The sequence below is a fragment of the Chenopodium quinoa genome, unplaced genomic scaffold, assembly GCF_001683475.1.
Source record: "Chenopodium quinoa cultivar QQ74 unplaced genomic scaffold, ASM168347v1, whole genome shotgun sequence".
NCBI lineage: Eukaryota > Viridiplantae > Streptophyta > Magnoliopsida > Caryophyllales > Amaranthaceae > Chenopodium > Chenopodium quinoa.
The window spans coordinates 2371995-2394739 of NW_018743510.1; the positions used below are offsets into that span (position 1 = coordinate 2371995).

Genomic DNA, 22745 nt, shown 5'->3' on the forward strand with positions numbered 1-22745 from the left:
CAAAATTACAAAAAATCATAATAAATTTTTTAAAAATCATTACAACTTAATGAGAATAACATAATAAAATAAATTCCTTTGTAAACTAATTAGTTTGTGGTGACATTGTTGAACATCCCCATCTTATATGGTTCATGATTTTCCTCCAAAAAGACAACTATTGATGCACATCCCAAATCACTATGAATTCTTGCAAATTAATTATAGTGCTTTTCTTCCATAACCTCATTTGCTTATGAACTTCTTCTTGTTATTAAAATTCCAATCTAATTAATTCCAACTCAGTATATTTGCATTGTACCTATAAATGAAGTCAAAGAATCTTGCCAAATGATTGAAAAATTGCAATTGTTTCACTAGTTATTCCCATCCCATCCCATTCAGCCTAAAATTGACTTTTTTTTACACCACTAGGGCAATTGGGGAATTCCTCTCTAAGATCTCCACTTGTAAATTTTTTTTTTTTTTTTTTGAAAACACACTTGTAAATGTTTTTGATATTGAATCAAAATCTTATTTGCTCTTTTACATTGATCTACCCCCACTTCAGTGAGGATATACTAATTGAAAACTTTTCGAAAGATGCTCATGTGTCAACTTGACAACGAAATGTTATATTATTTCCTTCCATATAGGTCCAAACTTTGCAATTGTATCAAATCTCTTAGAAATAAAACTTATCTTCAGTCATTTCATAAATCAGATGAGGTTCATGGATAACATTGATGTCATTTTCACCACTCTTTCTTGCCAAAGCATTGTTCTGGCAACCAGCCCACTCCATAGACTTTTTAGCAATTTTCCCCAACAAAGAGAGGAATAAGAGGCTTTTATATATAATCATATTGGATTTTCTTACTATTGAATCAAAGGTAGAGGGGAGGACATTGTGATTTTCTCGACGAATTGGACCACTATCAATAAGAGAAATCAAGGACTTTGCCACAACTTTATCACGGGAGTTGGCTATTTTAAGATCCTTTTCAGCATTCTTCCTCAACAATCACTTTAATTGATTATCACATCGTGAAATTCGAGCTAGTGGTAAGAGAGATATTAAATGAATCACTTGATGAAATAAATCACGAACAACAAGAGAGATATAAGATGAGCGAAACAACAAAGGAGGAGGAGGGACCGTGACAAATCTGCACATAATAATCTGACAGTTGACATGTATGGTTTAACGATTCGTAATTATCTGACAATTAACATTACGCTCTATCAATTCATTAACAGATAATCTTTATAATAAAATATTTTTAACCTCAATATATCCAATTAAACAATGACAATTAGTCAATATCCCACAAGTGGGCCATTGATCATTTTTATATTTCCAAAGCATAAAATAGCAACTTACTATAACTCTATAAGTACCCATTCAATCCAAATCCTCCCTATAGGCCAGGCTAATCCATCCACATCACACAAGCCCAAATCAAAAAACAATCAAATTAAAAAAAAAAAACAAAAAAAAAAAAGAGAGAGAGAGAGAGAGACAGAAAAGTGGCCCTTCCATCTTCCCAAATCCCACACCCATCACATTCTCATCTCAGAAATCTGTACTACACTCTCTCTACCTTATCTCCCTCCTTCCTTCCCTCCCTCTTTCTCTCTCCTCTCAAACCAAACCAACTCACCGGAATTAATGGAGGGCAACCAATCACAACCACCGCCACCATCACAACCACCACCGGCATCAACCGCCGGTTACCCCCCACCACCGCCGCCTCCGCAAGCCGGTCCTTACCACCACCTTCTCCAACAACAGCAACAACAACTCCAAATGTTCTGGTCCTACCAACGCCAAGAAATCGAAACTGCCAACGATTTCAAAAACCATTCACTCCCATTAGCCCGCATTAAGAAAATAATGAAAGCCGATGAGGATGTCCGTATGATCTCCGCCGAAGCGCCAATCCTGTTTGCGAAAGCCTGCGAGTTGTTCATTCTTGAGCTTACTATTCGCTCATGGCTCCATGCTGAGGAAAACAAGCGCAGGACGCTTCAGAAGAATGATATAGCCGCAGCAATTACTCGTACCGATATATTCGATTTCTTGGTGGATATTGTTCCTAGAGATGAGATCAAGGATGAGGCTGCTGGGTTAGGAATGGTTGGTGGGATTGTGGGGCCTACTGGGGTGTCACCGCCTCCTGGGGTTGGTGTTCCGACGGCGAGTGGTGTGCCGTATTATTATCCACCAATGGGACAGCCGGCGCCTCCTGGGGTTATGATTGGGAGGCCGGCGATGGACCCTGCCGGGTTGTATGGGGTTTCGGGTCCGCCACCGCCGTCTTTGGCGTGGCAGAGTGTGTGGCAGAGTGGGCATGCTGCCGGTGAAGATGGGTCGTATGGAAGTGCTGCTAGTGGTGGGGGAAATAGTGGCCAGGGCAACCTCGATGGCCAGAGGTAAACTTTAATTATCTACTTTCTGGGTTTTTTAATATTCGTAATTAATTCCTCCGTTCTTTAATTACTGGACCGTTTAGACTTTAGACTATTGTTCACACCAATCACACATTCTTCTTATGATTGTGATGTTTGAGGTAACTTATTTTTGTAGTTGGATCTGTTTGAATTGAGGGAGTATGTTACAAGTCTGTGGCCTCGTGGTAGAAAGTTGAATTTTGAATTTGTTTATTATGTAATATAATAGTTTTCCCCCTCTTTTGAGTTTTCTTTGGAAGATTAAAAGCATAAACTTTACTAATTAAATACTAATTGTATTAAACCAGTTGACATGTAACACTTGAATAACTAACAAGATTACATGTGTAATTTTGTAATATATTACTCCCTCCGTTCTCGAAACTTCGACCCTTTTGGGTTGATTTCGCGGGTATTAAGAAGTTAAATTAGAAGTGTAAGAGTGTATGGGGAAACTAAGAAAAGTATATTGAAAAGGGAAATTTACATTGGAATTGTAAAAAAGTAGAGAGAGAAAGTAATAAAAGTATATAGAAAAAGCAAAATTTGCATGGAAAAGCTAATTTTATACAAATATTATTGCAAATTAAAGGGTATTAAAATGCAAATGAGATGAACATTTTGGGACTAAAATTAGGCCATAAGGATAGAAGTTTCAGGGACGGAGGGAGTAGTATTTTATAATATAGTAACCATTCAAATGGGTTCAAGTGAATCATTACTGTGTAGCTGCTGATTGGTGGAAAACTGTTTTTGGGGTTTGTGTAGGTGGTGGTGGGGGTAGACTGGTAGAGGACAAGTAGAGGAGGCATTTATTATTCTATACATTTTTAGAAGCACACTTCATGGGGTGGCTGATTGGTCAATACTTGATTGATCCTCTTGTAAATTTTACTGTATTTAGGACCCATTTTGTTCCATTTAAAATATATTTTCGTAATCCATCCCATTAAAGTTATCACATATTCTTTTCCGGATGTCCTATTGAGTTTGTCCTATTTGCCTTTTGGTATATTTTTCCATTCGACAATCTATGGGCTTTAGAAAATGATCCACATGCTTTCGAATGAACCAATTCTTTAAAAAGCTAAATAAAGGATAAGGGGAAATCTTATTTGAACGGAGGAGTAACTCTGTAACTTCTACTATAGTGTGTATAAACAATCACAAACAAGCTCAATTAACATAAACTAAATTGAATAAATTATAACCTTATTGGTTCTTTCTTTTGGAAAATGATAATGATCTTCAGAGCGAACTAAAAGTAGAGATATAAGCATAAATCTAATTTAAGTTACACCGTTTAACAAATGATTTTATCATGCTTTTTCTAAGTTTATACCAAATTAAGAATTTTCTTTGTGCTATAATATATGCATTGCTAAGGGTTAAGGGTTGTATATACCATGCAATAATTGGTTTTTAAGCTAAGATTATGTTAACCGAATCCTCTTCTAAAAATACTAAGAAAAGAACTGTGATTGAAGAAAAGGGGAAATCTGTGAAATGGTTGAAATTTGAAACGGATGAGAGTTCACATGCCTTGTTATGAGCTTATAACTGATTAGAGTAGCACGCCATTACACAACAACAAAATAATTTTGTTTTGGATGAAAGTTGTCTCGTATTTGTTGTTCTCGATTGGTCTATCCCCACACTCGGAACAAACTGCCACTTGAATATATTTTGAGATAAGAGTGTACCATGTTGTGATGTATTGCTGAATGGTTTAGCTGAGCCAACTGAGTGTGGATCTCTTTTAGTCATTGGTGAATTGGTGTTAATGCTTAATTGCCAATGAGCATACCCTCTCAACTTTCAAGTCTCATCTGGTTGGGAGAACTGGAGAAGACATTTGTTTTAGGGAGTCGGTATATTTGAGGTTGCTATTATTAAGCAGTTTGAATTGGCTTTTGACATTCTAGTAGAACAGATTTTGGCACCATTGGAGATATTTTCTAAGTCCACAAAATGGTATGATGTGATGCCGGTAATAATTTTTATCCAACCATTAAATGGTTGTGTATTAGCAGACGATCCATATTGTGGTTCATTGACCCTTGAAATAAAGATATTGGGGTTGGACTTGTCAATTGATTCATAATCGTGTCCATTTAGGAGTATCAACTGCCATTTACTAGCTGTTGTATTATCCTGATTGTATTTGTGGTAGGCTTTTCCTTCTCATTGGAGAACTTCCATTGTCACAGAATTAGCAGTGAAAAGATCTGTTAGAGGATGGAGAGCTGATAAAATTGTTGCTGATTAATATTAGTTCAGCTGCATCAAATATTCTTTTCTCCAACATAAGACCCTGGCATTCTGGCAATGTTTAATTGATTACTATCCAATAGAGGGTATCAAGATGGCAAGGGGGAAGAGATAGGAGTGAGGATTGAACATTAGGTTCTGGAACAAGTGAGATAGCAGTTGGTTGGCCAACCAACAATACTTTAAGCTAAGAGCAACAACCACTGTTGAGAGAATATGTTAAAACTTGAGAATTCATATTAGACATGGCTATTTGTCCAAGTGTCAGACTCTACTAGTTCATGGAAATCGTCAATTAAGGAAATGAAAAGTCTAAGTATTCATTCCCATACCCAAATGTCGAATATCCAACATGGGCAGTTGAGGTTACTTATAGAATTTAGATAAAAGTTAGATCTTTTCTTATGTGACTTTGGTTTTCTGAGGGAGTGTTAAATTAGTACAAGTCCCAGCTGTAGAGTTGAACACTTAGAAACAATATAATTTGAATTGGACAGAGTATAAAACAACAGAGTAACATTTGATCATACTACGTTCCAGATGTTAATTGCTTGCATAAGTTCCAGATGTTAATTGCTTGCTTACGTTCCAGATGCACATAGTTAGATAACGTACTCAGGAGCCTAACTTAAAATGAAGCTCCGGAACTTCAATCAGACTCATCAAAGTATTATAAAAAGATAGGTCCAAGGGAGGGGATAGTAAGTAGAAAGTACAGAGCAGAGTAGTTAAAAATGCCGTAGAAAGAACATAGCTGAGCCTTGGTGTATGGCTAAAATCCTGTGCTGGTTCTGAGGTACTAGTTTCTGCCTTCATACCAAAAATTCTCTGAAATGTTGCTCAAACGACTAGGCATCTTAACAGTGATAAATGTTAAATCCACACTGCATGTAAGTCTTTTAAGGCATCCAAGATGCTGAATTATCATGCTTTGCTTGGAAGATCATACCTTATAATTCAATAGGTAGTTTTGATAGGAGAGGCACCTATAATTGCTGCTTATTTTAACTTTAAACTATTGTGAAATCGTTGAGTTCATGGGAATTATGTATTTTTAGTTATCTTTCAGCTGTTGTAGCTGTGCCTATGACAAGAACAAACTAATGAGAAAACAATGTTTATTATTGACTAGTTTCCTTGAACTTGTTTGAGGTTTTGGTGCTCTCGGTTATGTCACTGAATTCTTGTCTGAACAGAAAAAGAACTAATGACTGATATTCGTAGTCATTCTGTGTTCCGTGGTTCTCACATTTTTGAACTTGTCTACAATTGCTTGAGGATTTTTGTTGTTTTCTTCATTCCCTTACAGAAGTGTCATAAATCATATCTGCATTAGGAATTAGGAAGAATGGCAATAGTTTTCGGGACATATAATACGCCCTTGTCTACTGGGTCATCTGCTTTCTGATGCATCAGAATGTTTATTAGTGCATGCCAATTTAGGTCTAGAAATGGTGCATATGTATTATTGATGGGTATTCCATGGAAGGTTATGTCAGCTAGTTAGTTATGAAGCGCCTTTAAATACAAGTCAGTTGAATACTCAAGTGTAATGCCTTTGAAATTTGTTTTTTCAATATGCATATTCATATACTGCTCTGTTTTTGTTTTTGTTTATCGTTTCTTTATAAGGTTTCGGCTATTTATACAACATTTTCGTTGTTGCAGCTAATTAATTCATTCGCCGATATGTCCACCAGTGCGTTGTAGGGTGATGAGGCGTGCAGATCTCCAACAGATTTTGGCATGCTTATGAACTCCTAGAGCACACTCCGGTATTATTAATTTGCATATAATTGCTAATGTAATGACTCCAGAACTGCTAGAACACATTTAATCTTGTTCAGTGGCTGTCAAAACTCGAAATGATGCAAGAATTATGGACTCTTTACCTTATATTTGCAGTGCTTTTTTTTAGCATCATGGCATTGCTATTTATGTGAGCTAGGGGTGTATAAGTTGTTGAGACAAAATCAAATGTCCAAACCAAATCAAAGAAAATCGATGATTCGGGTTTCATTTGGATCCAAGAAGTACTGGAAAAGATGGATTTTCGATTTGGATTTGGATTTGGATTTGTTTGTAAAGTGTTTTGATCTTAAAAACTTTATCGATACTAAGTACCTTCGCATGCAAATGTAGTTGATGTTAAACAAATTGCTTTCTTGTAACTTATTTTTGAACCTGGATTATGTTCTATTATAAAAACTTAATTTTAAAACTTACTTTTTGTTATTTATTCTTATTAGAAAAGAATGACTGAATGAGATTATACGACTTGTATAATTCATGTGCCAAACTTGATCTTATTTTTCGGTTCCTTATAGTCAAGTATCTCTAATTTCGTAATATTAAATTTCATGAAAAATTAGATTTTTGAAAACACACATTAAAGTTGAAGCTACTTTTTTTGTTTTAATTTATTTAATTTTTTAATTTTCTATTTTTATAATTTTCCAGCTGTTTTGTAAGTGCAATGTTTTCTGTTCAACAACTTTTGTGTACATGGTGTACAATAATATTAATGTCTTGCTCACTGTATTTCAATTGGATCATCATTTCTTAGTTATATATAAAGAAAAAAAAAACTCATGTTGGATCTTGTTAAATTTGTCTCAATATATAATTTCAAAACATTAACTTTTTATAATTTTTACAAATAGATCATTAATAAAATAGAAAATGTGTAAAGTCAATCTTGTTAAATTTGCCTCAACATATAATTTTAAAACATTAATTTTTATAATTTTTACAATATATCATTAGTAAAATAGAAAATATGCAAAGTCAAAATGAGACAACTAAAAGAAAACAAAGGATGTAATATATGTATATCTTATATATTGAGAATAATTTTAAATCTCAAATTATTTAATAATTGCAAAATTTCAAACAAGAACATCAAAAAGAATCTTTGCACGCCGTGGGACTCTTCACTTCACTCGTACAAAGTCTTAGTCTTTGATGTTTTTTATATCGACCCTTAAAATTAAAAATTTTAACAGTATTACTACTACAAGGTATTGAACACATGAGCTTTGAAATGAAAAAGTACGAATTAATTTATCCATCTATTATAACACCCATCTTCTTAGTAGCCTTTAAAAGTTTACCAAAGTAGTTAGAAATCCAACATAATAACAAAAGAGTACATTTTCATGCCCAAATTCTTTGAAGAAATTATATAAATTTAAGGTATATCTTATGCGCAAACTTATACTTGTAAAGTTGCAATAGTTTCTTTTCAAATATGAGTATCATGCAATTAAAGTACATAGCCCATCATGTAATTAATTTTTTCTCGCTATACAAATAATAAACAAGATGGAACATTGTCTAAGACACTCACAAATTAGTAACTTAATCTAATCAAAACTAAGCTAATACTCGTAATAAATTAATAGTGGAAAAGGTCGAAACATTTCTTGTATTGATAAACGGAGGACATAATAAAGTACAAACAAGTTTAATTGTCCTCTACCTTACAAAAAAGCAAAATAAGTTTACGGGTACTACAAGTAGGATTCAAAGTAAAATGGAATAACTAACAATTATTCTTGTGATAATTAAGAGAAACCATCATCTCATGTAGATCCATATCTTTCCTTTGTTCACTTGAATCATATAAAACATTTTCCACCACATAATCACCCATCATATGATTATTGTTAATCATCCACTCATAATTAGGTGCAGCTAGCTGAGTTGCATCTCCATTTAACATGTCACATATTAATCTATCAGTGTAAACATTTGTAGTAGTACCTCCGAGTGTTACCATCATCAAATGATCAGGGGCAACCATGACCGGATTCGACTGCACTTGATCAGCCTCGTACATACTCACATCATCATATGATGGATAACCATTTTGAGAGCAAGATTGGTTATTCATGAACATCAACTTCTCATGATGACTAGGGTTTGACAAAGTAGACTCATTAGTCGCGTCTAGAAGGTGTGGGCTTTCTATGGCATTGTTCGAGGTGGTTTTGGACCCCGAGCTAAGAGAGGTCGATGAGGTGGTGTTCGAGTTGAGTAAGGTGGGTGTGGTAGTGTTGGTGGTGGCGGAGTTTAGGTATTTGTTTTTAATGTAATCTTGTAAAATAGATGGTTGATTTTTAGCCTCGGGTTCAACCTTATTCTTGTTATTGTTCCTTCTCTTTGAATTTTGCCTCCTTTTGGTGGCATTCCAATGGTTTTTGATCGAGTTCTCGGTTCTTCCAGGAATTTTCTTAGCGATTTCTGCCCATCGATTGCCAAATTGCTCATGAGCCTCTACCAGCATCCTCTCTTCTTCTTCGTCCCATGCATCTTTCTGAAATATCGTTCAAAGAAATTTTCAAAATAAGCAAAATTTTAACAATTATTTCTATGCATCATGTAATGGTCATTGTTGTATCACATTTTATATCAAGAGATGTAGGAATGTTGGAAGCTCATTTTCCTTAGTTATTTGATTTCATATTAGAAGTTTTCAATATTTATAAGAAAATTTATACCAGAAACCATTTGGCTATTTGAAGGATCGTAGCATTATCTCTATATTCGAATGCTCACCTTTCCACTTCCTCTTAAACTCTTCAATTTTCCAGAAGAAAATCATTTGATTAAAAAAAAAAAAAAAAGGCGCAGACACATATTTCCCCTTGGTTTAATTAACATGTCAAAAAGCTAGTTCTATTAAAATTAAAATAACTATTGATGATTAAAAACATTTTACATAACAAAGTGTGCTAGGATAAGTATCAAATAATTTATTACTTTAAATTATATGTATCATAATAGAGTGAAATCTTTCTCTCAAAAAAATTAAAATAAATTAGTGTGAAATTTATTTTAGGTTGAAAATACAAGATGAATTGACGGGATATAAGATTTTTTTTTTTTTTTGAAGGAGTATATAAGAAAGAATTTCCTTGAACAGAAGAGAAATTTCACTTAAGAAGATGATAATAAAAAATCTTGTTTAAGCTTTTCCAAAAATATTCCAAATGCAAATGCAAATAAGATTTATTTACTCAAATCATAATTTAAGTAGATGCGGACTCAGCTCTAAGCTACTCAATTACAGTAATCACTAAAGTGGTAAAAGACTTTACTAATTAATTTACTTGAATCAATATATTCATCAAAAAATTTCGATCTAGACCTTGATATTATCTCGTAGATGGTTAATCCATCTTTCACGACATTGCTTCCCTGCTCTTCCTACCATCTTCTCTGCGATGAAAGCCCATTTACGTTCACCATGTTTTTCCACCAAGCTCTTGAGTCGACTTCATTTAGAAAACATAGGAAAAAATTTATACTTATTACTATCATTAACATGGAAGTATATTAAGAACATACTTCAAAAATTATGATTAATTTTTTAGTTAAACCCCTAGCTAGTTGAGAACGAAGCCTTCATCAGTAAACAAACATATCAAAAGGAAAATGAGAAAAAGCAAAACCATTTAATTTCTTTTACAAATAAAGAAAGAAGTACAACAACAATTTTATCTATTTTGCAAAAATAAATTAAGAAAATAAAAAATACTATAAGCACCTTTTTTTTTTTTTTTTTTTTTTTTAAATTCAAACCAAAAATGAAATAAACAAAACCATTCAAGCTAGATCTTTAACATCATATTAAGAATTGAGAAAAGTACATTATTTAGGATTATTTTTTTTTTAGTGTAAATTATTAAATCTATCTCATTTGCCAATTAAATAAAGAACTAAACATAATAATGTGGTGTTTGTGAAACCAAAAAACAAAACAAACCTGTCTTCGTCTGTAGACCATTGCCCTATAGCACAAGCTTTTCTTTTTTTCCCCTTAGATGATCTCCACCCCTCAAACACGAGAGATTGTTCTTCATGTTTAGACAATGATCGTTGTTCTTCATGTCTTACTTCACTATTTTGAGACTCAACTTCTTCAAAAAACAATCCATTTGCATTATTATTATGCATGGTACCAGCACCATAAAAATGATTATTAGGGTTATTACTACTATAATAATCATTACATGATGATGATGCAAAATTGCTTAAATAAGCATGATCTAGGGTTGTTGGTACGACGGTGGTCATGGCGACCTTGGTGGTGGGAGTGGTTGTTTCCAATTTATTACTTTGAATAAAACGGGAAGACGTGGTGGTGTAATCGCCACCTAGCAAAAACCTATCAATGGCCGTTGTTGGAATAGAAGGTAAAATGTATGAGTAGAGTGAAGGGTTTGGATTTTCTAGTAAATTAATATAAGAGCTACAAATTTCTTCTTCTTCCATGATCATGGTTAAAAAAGACACGTTGTTAGTTAGATTTAGGATGATTTAATAAAAAAGGAAGGTTTAAGAAAAAGAAAGAAAAATGAAGCAAATATAATTTAGTTAAAAGGCATGGATTTAGGGTGCAAGATTAAAGGAAGGAGAATTGAAGAAAAATGGGATGAAATAATAAGATAAGAAAAGCTAATCTTAAGGCTTTTAGTAAGCTTGTTAATTAGAGGCGTTGATCTTATACAGAACAATTATAAATTAATTGATTTGTAACTCCTCATCTTCCTTGTAAGAAAAATTTTAAAAATGAAAATAAATGGGGAGGTAATTAATTGATAATTTTAATTACCATAAATTTTGAGGACATTAAGGCATACAAGAAAACAAAATTGAAGAAATTAATGGGGAGGTAAAATCAGTGTGCTACGAAGTTGGTCAATAATTGTCGTTGATCAAGTTAATGTTAAGTTTGTACTCCCTCTATATATATATTACTATAATTCATAATCCTAAAAATTATAATTTGTGTTATCTCTATGTAAACCATCTCTTCAGTGGTTTAGTATCCATCTAAATATCTAAAATGATTATACTTTTCGTGTATTCTTTTGTAAACTTGTATATTTTTTATTTGTTATTATAATACCTAGCCTTAAAAATAACTAAAGGTTATATATATATATATATATATATATATATATATATATATATATATATATATATATATATATATATATATATATATATATGTGTGTGTGTGTGTGTGTGTGTGTGTGTATATATAGGGTAGTTTTTTCCCAAGATTTTAGAGAGCCACTTAGGATTTTTATTTTTAAAAAATAATTAGAGCGCCATGTAGGATTAGTATTTTTATAGCGTTACTTATAGGATTATGTCACGTAGGATTGTTATTTTAAAGCGCCACGTAAGATTAAAATTTAAAATATAAATTTATTATAAAAATAAAATACTATCTTTTTAAATTGGAAATTTTATCTAAGAGAAAAGAAACAATTTATTTTATTTCGTATATATAAAAAAAATACTATCAAAGTTAAAAAAAAAAATTCACGTTCAATTGATATTTAAAAAAAATGGATTAAATTAAAAAAAATGAAAATATGACAGGTGATTATAATAAAATATTTTATAAAAATATACTAATACAAAAAATGAAATCACGTTAAATTATATAAAAGGGTGTTTTTCCCAAGATTTTAGAGAGCCACCTAGAATTTTGATTTTTAAAAATTTATAAGAGCGACATGTAGGATTAGTATTTTAGAGCGTTACGCACAGGATTATGCCACGAAGGATTGTTATTTTAAAGCACCACGTAAGATTAAAATTAAAATTTTAAATTTATTATAAAAATAAAATACTATCTTTTTAAATTGAAAATTTTACCTAAGAGAAAAAAATAATTTATTTTATTTTGTATATATAAAAAAATACTATTAAACTTAAAAAAAATGAAATTCACGTTCAATTGATATTTGAAAAAAATTGGATTAGATTAAAAAAAATAATGAAAATATGACAAGTGATTACAATAAAATATTTTATAAAACTATACTTAGCTCAAGAAGGAAATTTTACCTAAGAGAAAAAATTAATTTATTTTATTTCGTATATATAAAAAAAATACTGTTAAATTTTTAAATAAAATGAAAGTCACATTCAATTGATATTTTAATAATATTGGATTAGATAAAAAAATAATGAAAATATGACAAGTGATTGTAATAAAATATTTTATAAAAATAGACTAATAAAAAAATGAAATCATGTTTAATTATAAAAAAAATTATCAACTTTCTCTCAAAAAAAAAAAATTAAATACAAAAAATAAGAAAATATCATTGAAATTAAAAATATATCCTTTCTCTTTTTCTAGCAAAAAAAAATGTTCATCACTTATCATTTATTCGTCTTGAAGATTAAGTTTTATGTTAACAAAATAAAATCGGCGAATGAAATTTTAAAGTTTAAATTAATAAGTATAAAATATTATCTTTGATATTAGGAATTTCATCTAAAAATATAATGAATGAGAAAAAATTCACAATTTATTTTCAAATAAATAAAATAAAAATATTAAATGATAATATGATATACTACGTACAACAAATAAATTAAGTAACAAATTTTATCACAAACATAGGAAAAAAATATAAGTTGTATAAAAATACAAACAAACCGTGCATCGCACGGATATTATCTAGTGTCAATTGGAACGGTTGGAGTGTTCGCGATAGTTTTTGGTCACGTAGAATATGACTAAATTTAAAACTTTGGTTGGCTTATACAATTAATTATGTCTTAAATTTACATATTATGGAGTAATACAATATGAATTAAATGCTTTTCTACAACTTTCTTCAAATTTGTCTAACTCATGGCCTCATGCCCCTACTTACAATAATTCTTTACAAAAAAAAAAAATTAAAAAAAAAGGGGATAGATTAAATATATATATGCTTTGAGATCATACTAACATTAAACCCTATAAAGAATCGTATTAATACTCCCTCCATTTTGTTTTGTTCTACTCACTTACATTTTGTGCGGATTTTAACTAAAACTAGTGAGTAGCCCGTGCGTTGCCCCGGGTTATCACTTTTATAGTTGTGCAACTGCTAATTTAATTATAAGAGCATCTATAGTTTGTATGTAGTATGTGTCTTCAATACTTTATAGTATAATAATATTTATTGTGCAATGTTAAAGCATAATTAACAATTAGCCTAGATGGTTATACAATAACTTTTATTCTAAGAGGTCAAGTGTTCAAACCTTCTCACCCATATATTTTTTTCAATATAGTTGAGACAACATGGAATATTGTCGGCTGTGTGGATGACGTGGCATATTAAGGTGTTGAGTGGATGACGTGGCATATTGAGGAGTTGAGTAAGTGACATGGAAAAATGAGGGGGTCTACGTGGCGCATAGACGTTCTTAGAAACACCTTTTAATATTTATAGTAGCATCTAATAGTTTGTATGTAGTATGTGTCTGCAATACTTTGTAGTATAATATTATTTATTGTGCAATGTTAAAGCATAATTAACAATAAGCCTAGATGGTTATACAATAACTTTTTTTTAAGACGTCAAGTGTTCGAACCTTCTCATTCATATATTTTTTTCAATATAGTTGAGACAACATGGAGTATTGTTGGTTGTGTGGATGACGTGGCATATTAAGGAGTTGAGTGGATGACGTGGCATGATTGAAGAGTTGAGTAAGTGACGTGGCAAAATGAGGGGGTCTATGTGACGCATAGACGTTCTTTGAAATGTTTTTTAATATATTAGTATAGATGTTTGATCAATCATTCCTCTAATTATATATATACTAATGTAAATTATAAAATATTCATACTCATTATTTGGATACCACACATTGAAATGATTCAAATAAGTCATTTTTTTATTTTTTTTTATTTTTTTGTATATAAGTAGTAATAGGTGGTCAAAGTTTTTTTTGTTTTACCTAATGTATAGTAGATGAGTGGGAAACAAACAAAGGTAGTATTTTACAATGATAACGTTATAATCCAAACAATCATATTCTAAGGGTGTTTGGCAAATGGCTTTTGGATGACTTTTTCACGTTCAAATACCTAACGATTAGGCACTAGGTATGCCTCTAAACTAGAGGTATCAGTTGGCTGAACCCTTAAGTGGACAAAATCAACTTGCACTCAGCTTGGTTATAGCTCTAAAGACGGTAAACCATAATAACCAACCCTACTTGACTTGAAGTCAACCCAAAATTGATTTGATTTGATGATTTTAGTCTCGTTTCCAATCTATGTATGTACACCCACTACTAGAAAACAGTCGATTTCCGACGGAAACCTTCCGACGGACACTTATTTCCGCCGAAATTTCCGACGGAATTATAATCCGTCGGAAATTTCCGACGAATTCAAATATTTCGTCGAAAATTTCTGACAGAATAAAAATCCGTCGGAATTTAAGTGCTTTCCGACGGAATATTCCGCCGGAAATTAACATTTCCGACGGAAATTTCCATCGGAATATTAATTTAAAAAAGGTTGTTTTCCTACAAAAAGGCTTCCGACAACCGGTTCCGACGGAAATTCTGTCGGAAAACCCGTTTTTGACGGAATTAAGGGTGATTGCGACGGAATTTTCCATCGAAAATGGCCTGTTTTCTTGTATTGACCCAAATTAAAGACATGTAATAAACCTGCCCATTTATAACTTGGAATCATTCCAATCTGAGAAATAACTTATATGACTTGATCAATTATGACCAGACTACGCCTGCAATCTGTTTTCACTACCTAACTTATTTGTATTTTATTAAGACCACAAATGGGGTCCAAATTTTTGACAAATATTGTGTTTGGGGTCTAACTTAATTTTACTTAGTTTTTAGGGTCTAGGGTGGATTTTCCGGAGATTTAACCTCACTTAAACTCACCGTTAACCATAAGCAAAAAAGTTAGACCTTTCTAAATGTTGGACCATATGTAAATAAGTTAGACCCCTAATTTTGCATTTAAATTTAGCAACATATCACAATAACTAACTGTCACAGTAGCTTTCCTTTGGGGAGGAAAAAAAAAAGAAAAGGAAGTCACAGTAGCTAATATCCAAAAATATAGCCGTTAGTTCTGTAACTACTCCAAAAGTTATTACAAATTTTGCTTAATAACGCTAAAAATAAGTTCTATGTTTATAACTTGATGCTTTAATAAAAGTCTAAGCTTCTGGTTTTTGTCAAAAAAGTTCTATGTTCTTTAGGGTTTTTTTTAAGAAAACTTTTAAAACAGTAGCATCTTAAAGAAGCAATAATATTCAGTGACTCCACAAGCTTCCTTAATGCCTTGGACACTGGAAAAAAATATAGTAATGCAAATGTATCTACTGTTTACAATGTTTTTATTTAAATTGTATAAGTGATGTACCTCAGTTGTAGGGTGGCTTTTCCATTGTTATGTTTGATGCTTGAGATTAGTGGGTGCCCGGATCATGCATTGCCTCTTGATGCTCAGGAGCTGCTGTAGCTTGTAGGGGACATTTCCTCTTTTTGTGACCAGTCTGTCTACAATTCCCACACTTATGCTCCTTATGTTGTTGGCCTTTCCTTGAGATCTTGATCCCTTCAGCCTCACCCATAGATCATTTCCTCTTTGTTTTTCTCCTGTGCTTCAGCATTTTAACAGCAGGGGCTATAATTGTGGCATACAGAGACTCTTTTCTCCTTCATTTGGACCATTCAAAGGCTCCAATGAAAATTGATAAGCTTCCAAATATTTTTTCTTAGTAAATTAGTGAGCCACATAGTGCTAAGGATGCTCCATTGCCTTCCAAATAGCTGTGACAACATGTTTGCAAGGATAACCCCTCAGTTGCCAAGCATTACAGCTGCTAGTTTTCTCAAGCAGACTCACCACATATCTAACTTGTGTACCCCCCTGCCTTATACCATAATTGAAGTTTCCATCCTAGTATGCAACCCACCCCCTTTCTTCTACTTTTGCATATTCAAGAGGTTTTTGGGATTCTTGGACAAATTAGGATATCCTTGCCTGCTAAGTAGTCTCTTTTCTTGTGCATTTTTTCCATCAACCCCTCCCTTATATCCTCCAACATTGTTATTATATGTTTATGTCTTGATGACAGTATGTAGGCATTAAAAATCTCATTCATATTGTAGTCAATACTATCATACTTGGACTGAGGGGTTTGAAAAACCCTTACCCATTTCTTGTAGTTTTTGTTTAGCAAGTCTTCTCCTGCTTCTGCATTTAGTTTAGAGAACAACTCAATGTTTGCATTGAAGTCATTTGCTGTTGTGCTTTTAGCCAACTTTTAGAATCCCCTAAAATACAGAAGTCCCCCTCCAAACTTGGTCTTGAAATTGAAGTACACATGTCGAGCACAACACCTAGTTTCAGCCCCTGGCCAAACATTTGAAACATCTTTTAACAACCCTTTTCGCTGGTCAGACATAATTGTATACCCATAACTATCCATTGTTCCCAAGTCTACTGCAAGGAGCTCTAAAAACCACTCCCAAGTATTTGTATCCTCCACCTCAACACATGCCCAAGCTATTGGAAACATTTGATTGTTTCCATCCCTTCCCACATCAAATAGTAGCTGACCACCAAAAGGTCCCCTTTCAAAAACGCCCATCTATTCCAAAGAAAGGTCTATAACCAGCAAGAAAGCCTCTCTTTATAGAGTCAAAGTAAATGTATAGTCTTTGAAATTGACCCATGTTGAGACCAAACTTTACAGTATTATGTGGGTTTGCTCTTTAATTTCTGTTGCATATCTATTCAATAATGAATATTGGTGTCTATATTCCCCTAAAATGAGCTCTTGAGCCTGTCTTCTTGCCTTTAATGCATACCAAGCACTTACTTTAATTCCAAAATCACTCCAAATTGTGTCAACTATTTCTTGACACTTGAGATATTGATTCACTCTGAATTTCTTGAGACAATGTTTAGCAATCAACTTAGACCTCAACCTCTTCACAAAAGGAACTCTACCACATATGTGCTTAGGTATTAGGATTTTAACAACCGTAGTCCCCTGCTCATTGTCACTAGAGGCCCAAATCCACCATGGGCAGCCTCTGTCATGAGTCATGTACTTAGCTCCCATTTTTTTCTTGCTATTCTTTGTCAAAACTATATCCCTCCCTTGGCTAACTAACACAATAGTTTGTTAAAGCTTTTCTGAATTCTTTAGCATCTTCAAACTGTTGGCCAAGAAAAAAAATGACTACCATCATAAACTCTAAGAGTTAACATGTGAGCTGAATATGTATCCACTTTTTTCTTCTTTTTTTTTTTTACTGTCAGGGACCAAATTTCCAATGTCCTCCCTGTCTCTGAGTTTTGAGGGCTATCTGGACAACTATCCATATCACTCCCATCATCTAGATCAGTGAGTGAGTCATCATCTCTTCCACCTTGCCTTCTAATATTGAGTAGCTCAATCTCTAAGTCTTTTTTTATTTTTTTTTTATTTTTTTTTGTGAAGTTCGATTTCCTCTCTAGCTCACCTAACCTCCTCATCATCATGATCACTACCTTCTTCATCATAGTCTATGTCATCATCATTATTAAAATGCACAACATGCTCACTTCTAATATTGTGATTCACATTGTAAATAACATGTTCACTACCCTAACCAATGTTATTATCAACACTAAACAAGTTTCTCATTGTCTCAGCATTGTTATTCCGATGTAACTGATACGCCCCCTTAAAATTCCCTGATCAGTTGCAGGGGCGGAGGAAAGGGGGGACAACTGTCCCCCCACTTTAAAAAAAATCAGATCTTTTTATTAAAAAAAAGAAAGAAAGAAAGAAAAAAAGAGCAAAACTTACGAAACACTACTGCACAAAGCCACAAACACTCCTAATCCACAAAACAAAGAAAATCAGTAAAAAGAAAAAGTGTGAAAGTGACATCATATAAAACAAAAAATATAAACAATAAAACTTACTAAAAGACAAACAATAAAATTTAAAAAAGTACAAAGGTAATTAAGAGTTTCTAGTTTCTACACACTACCACTTTTCGTCAATTCCCACAACTGCCCGCCTCGCTACCCGACTGCCTGACTTCGGCGATCACGCAGCCCGACACCGACGTCAATACCACGCCACCACCGCCCACCGCACCACCCCATTTCCCCCAAATTCTTTGTAAGTAACTTATAATTTTAAATTAATCCTCTAAATCCTAAATCTTTTTTTTTTTTTTTTTTTTTTTTTTTTTTTTTTTTTTTAAGTGTTAATTTTTAATTGTTTAAATTCTGATTTTTTTTTTATGGTTAATTGTTTGTATTCTAATGTTAGGTTAAAGTTCTCAAATTGTTCACTTTATAACTTCTTATTTGTGTTAAATTGTTTGGTAATTTTGATTACATGATATGATGGTAATTGAATTATTGTTGATTCATTGTTTTCATTTTTATTGATTTAATTAGGACATGTCAAAAAATTCACCTAATTAAAACAATTCTAAGACAAAGGGAAAACAACCTGATATTCGACAATTCATGTTTAAAAGAATGAAATCTCAAGGAAATGAACCCACTACATTTAGCTCCCCCCAAGCTCAAGAAAATGTTGAAGAAATTGGTGGTACTAGTACTAGTAATGTACCACCGGAGGAGGAAGAATTGATATATGACCCAGGAAAAAGAATGAACATAATGGGCTATCCCCCAAATCAAAGAAATGCGGTTAGGAGAGCTTATATTCTTAAAAAACATTGCCAACCAAAAACTCACAACTTTCCTTAAAGACAAGTGAGATGTTTGCGTCGTTTTAGTGTGAATTGGTTTAACAAATGAGATTGGCTTGAGTACATCATTGAAAAAGATGCCGCATTTTGTTTTGTATGTTGTTTAAAGGTGAATTTGAAAATAATATAGGAGGTGATGCATTTGTTGATGGAGGATTTAGGAAATGGAATAAGCCGGAAAGATTTGAGAAGCATGTTGGTGGAATTAAGAGTGCTCATAATCTTGCTAATGAGAAGTATGTTAACTTGAAAGATGGGAAAAATAAATCAATTGTGAATATGTTTGAAAAGGCAAGTGAGGTGATTAAAAGTGAATATTATATTCATTTAAATGCATCTTTAACTTGTTTAAGGTTAATTTTGGGGCAAGGTTTGGCATTTCGTGGGCATGATGAAAGTGATGAGTCTTATAATAGGGGTTATTTCATTGAGCTATTTAAATGTTTAGGAGAAAAGGTTAAGGAAGTAGGTGATCATACTCTTGAAAATGCATCCGGAAATTGTCAAATGACTTCTCCCCCGATTCAAAAAGACATTATTAATTGTTGTGCAAAAGAAACAACTAAGCTCATAGTTGAAGAGCTTGGTGATGATTACTTTGCTATATTGACCAATGAGTTAAGTGATGTGTCTCAAAAAGAGCAACTAGCTCTTGTTTTGCACTTTGATGATAGAGATAGTGGAAAGGTAATGGAGAGATTTTTAGGCATTGTTCCTGTTGGTGATACTACCGCTTTATCTCTTAAAGATGCAATTATGTCACTACTTGTGGAACATTTATTGAGTCCATCTATGATAAGAGGGAAAGGTTATGATGGGGCTAGTAATATGAAGGGTGAAATAAATGGCCTTAAGACTTTTATTATGAATGATACTCCAAGAGCCTACTACATACATTGTTTTGCTCATCAACTTCAACTCACACTAGTTGTCGTTGCTAAAAGGAATGATAGTTGTGGTTGGCTTTTTGAAATACTTGCAAACTTGTTGAATGTTGTTGGAGTTTCTTGCAAGAGAAGAGGCCCAGAGATACTCGTTGGGGATCTCATTACAAGTGTCTTGTAAGTATCATCTGCTTGTTTTCTACAATTGTTAAGGTACTTGTTCATCAGAAGATAAGTTTAAAGATCAAATTGCTTTAGGACAATTAGAGTAATTTGATTTTATTTTTGTGGCTTACTTGATGTTGACTACTTTTAGTTACACTAATGATTTGTGTATTGCTTTGCAAAGAAAGGAGCAAGATATTGTAAATACCATGGAACTAGTTACTTTCACAAAAAGTGTGTTGCAAAAAATGAGGGAACAAGGGTGGGAGACTCTCTTAAACAAGGTTAGTTTATTTTGCACTAAAAATGGAATTGATGTTCTCACTATGAATGCTCTTTATGTTCCTCAAGGAAGATCATGACGCTTTGTCGAAAAAACCAACAAATCTACATCATTTTCGAGTTGAAATATTTTTGGGGGTAATTGATTTGCATCTTCAAGAACTTGATAATCGATTCGATGAGATAAGCATGGAGTTACTTACTTGTATGGCTTGCTTAAATCCTAAAGATAACTTCTCATATTTTGACAAATAAAAGGTACTCAAACTTGCCTCTTTTTATCCTGAAGAATTTTCAAGTTTTGATTTGATGACACTTGAAGGTTAACTTGATATATTCATGGAAAATATGCACAACGATGAAAGATTTCAAAACTTGCGTGATCTTAACTCTTTTTCCATGATGCTTGTTAATACCAAGAAGGATAAGACATATCCTCTTGTATATTTGCTTATCAAGTTGATGTTGATTCTTCCTGTCGCTACGGCAAGTGTTGAAAGAGTGTTCTCCGCAATGACTTATGTCAAAAGTAAGTTGCGAAATAGTATGGGTGATCAACTTATGAATGATTGTTTGGTCACTTTTATTGAGAGGGAAGTGTTCCTACAAGTTCCCAATGTAGAAATCATTGATCGTTTTCTGAATATAAAGACTCGAAGGATGCAATTGTAATTTAATATTAAACTTTATGTAAATTTTTTCATCTTTTTTTTTAATTGTAGGACTAATTATATATTGTGGATTTTTTAGTTGTAAAATTTTAACTATAAAACTATCTTTGTGTTTATTTATTTATTTTAAATATTTTTGCCAAATGATGCGATGTTTAGTTGTCGTCCCCCCGGTTATATATCCTGGCTCCGCCACTGATCACTTATATCATCTTCATCATCCTCATGCTTAGTGTATACATATATGATTATATAGTGACTCAGCAAGCTTACTAACTTTGCAAATGTTACATCATCATAGCTCAAAAATCGAACCCCTGTCTTAATTATTGACTTACAAGGGTCACAATAATGCAATTTATTATGTCCTTGTACCCTTAGTTGTCAATTATCTTTCTCATTCCATTAACATTAGAATATGATGGTTTTTCATAAAAAACGCTCACTGATTCCCCAACATATTCTAAGTCTGGATTTTGTTTCCATTCAACAACATAGTGCATAATAATTATTGACATAGGAATTACATCCATTATCTATAGATACAATAAATAAATAAAAAAAAAAAAATCCCCATATACATCATTATTTACAATACTCTAACCATCCAAATGCACAAATTGCAATAATGAGATTAATGTAGACAAATTTAAAGTAATTAAAACAACAATAAAAAAAAAAAAGCACATCATATGAAAGTAGAAATTCTTAAATTTCATTAATATAAATATATTCAAGTACATCATTTGGAGTTGCCAAAGACGTGACATTGTGATACATTGCTTTAAAATTCCAAAAGCACAATGTCACTAATAACTTGACAAATGCAAAAAATTACATAAAATCATCATCACTGAATAACTACCTAACCCTGCTTACAATTAGTTCTAACAACATTGATGCCCTTAGCCATAAGAATTAACTAAATACTTTGGTTTCTTTTTACAACCTGAGGAATGATCTAGGCCCTATAATGCCAATTACTTCTCTAGTAACTACATACTTTAACTACCCTCTTCTGATCTTTGATACTCAAGGTGGGTAAATCTACATACATAAGTTCTCCTTTACGACCATTCTAACCTAGGACATAATTCAAGCAATTTAGGAGTAAATACCACATTATACCCAAACAAATTAACAATTAACAAAGAATTATAAGATCACTTACACAAAATTTAGATTTTCAATTTCTAACCAAAATTACACAACTCTAAATCAAATTACAAATTCAACCAACACTAATATAGTATGCACTACAATAATTAACTAAGTATAATTCAAAAAATTAAACAAAATAATATACACATCACATATTTTAATTTTTTAAAACAAACCATAAACCTTAACTTTGTCCATATACAAATTATGAAAAAAAAAAAACCAAAAAAAAAAGTGATCTCATTTCCTTACCATATATTTGCAAATGCTCCAAGGAATTTGGATGGAAAAGGTT

The 22745-nt window shown here is 32.4% G+C and overlaps 2 protein-coding genes across 2 annotated transcripts; both read left to right on the top strand.

The window, feature by feature from the left end:
* Window positions 1-1437: 1437 nt before the first annotated feature.
* Window positions 1438-6861, top strand: LOC110739715 (nuclear transcription factor Y subunit C-1-like). The gene is made up of 2 exons (XM_021920183.1): window positions 1438-2415; window positions 6373-6861. Exons 1-2 carry the CDS (start codon window positions 1652-1654, stop codon window positions 6374-6376), a joined length of 768 nt encoding a protein of 255 aa, XP_021775875.1. The 5' UTR covers window positions 1438-1651; the 3' UTR covers window positions 6377-6861.
* Window positions 6862-19051: 12190 nt separating this feature from the next.
* Window positions 19052-20873, top strand: LOC110739641 (zinc finger MYM-type protein 1-like). Its single transcript, XM_021920089.1, has 4 exons — window positions 19052-19136; window positions 19418-20348; window positions 20488-20620; window positions 20688-20873. Exons 1-4 carry the CDS (start codon window positions 19052-19054, stop codon window positions 20871-20873), a joined length of 1335 nt encoding a protein of 444 aa, XP_021775781.1.
* Window positions 20874-22745: the final 1872 nt, after the last annotated feature.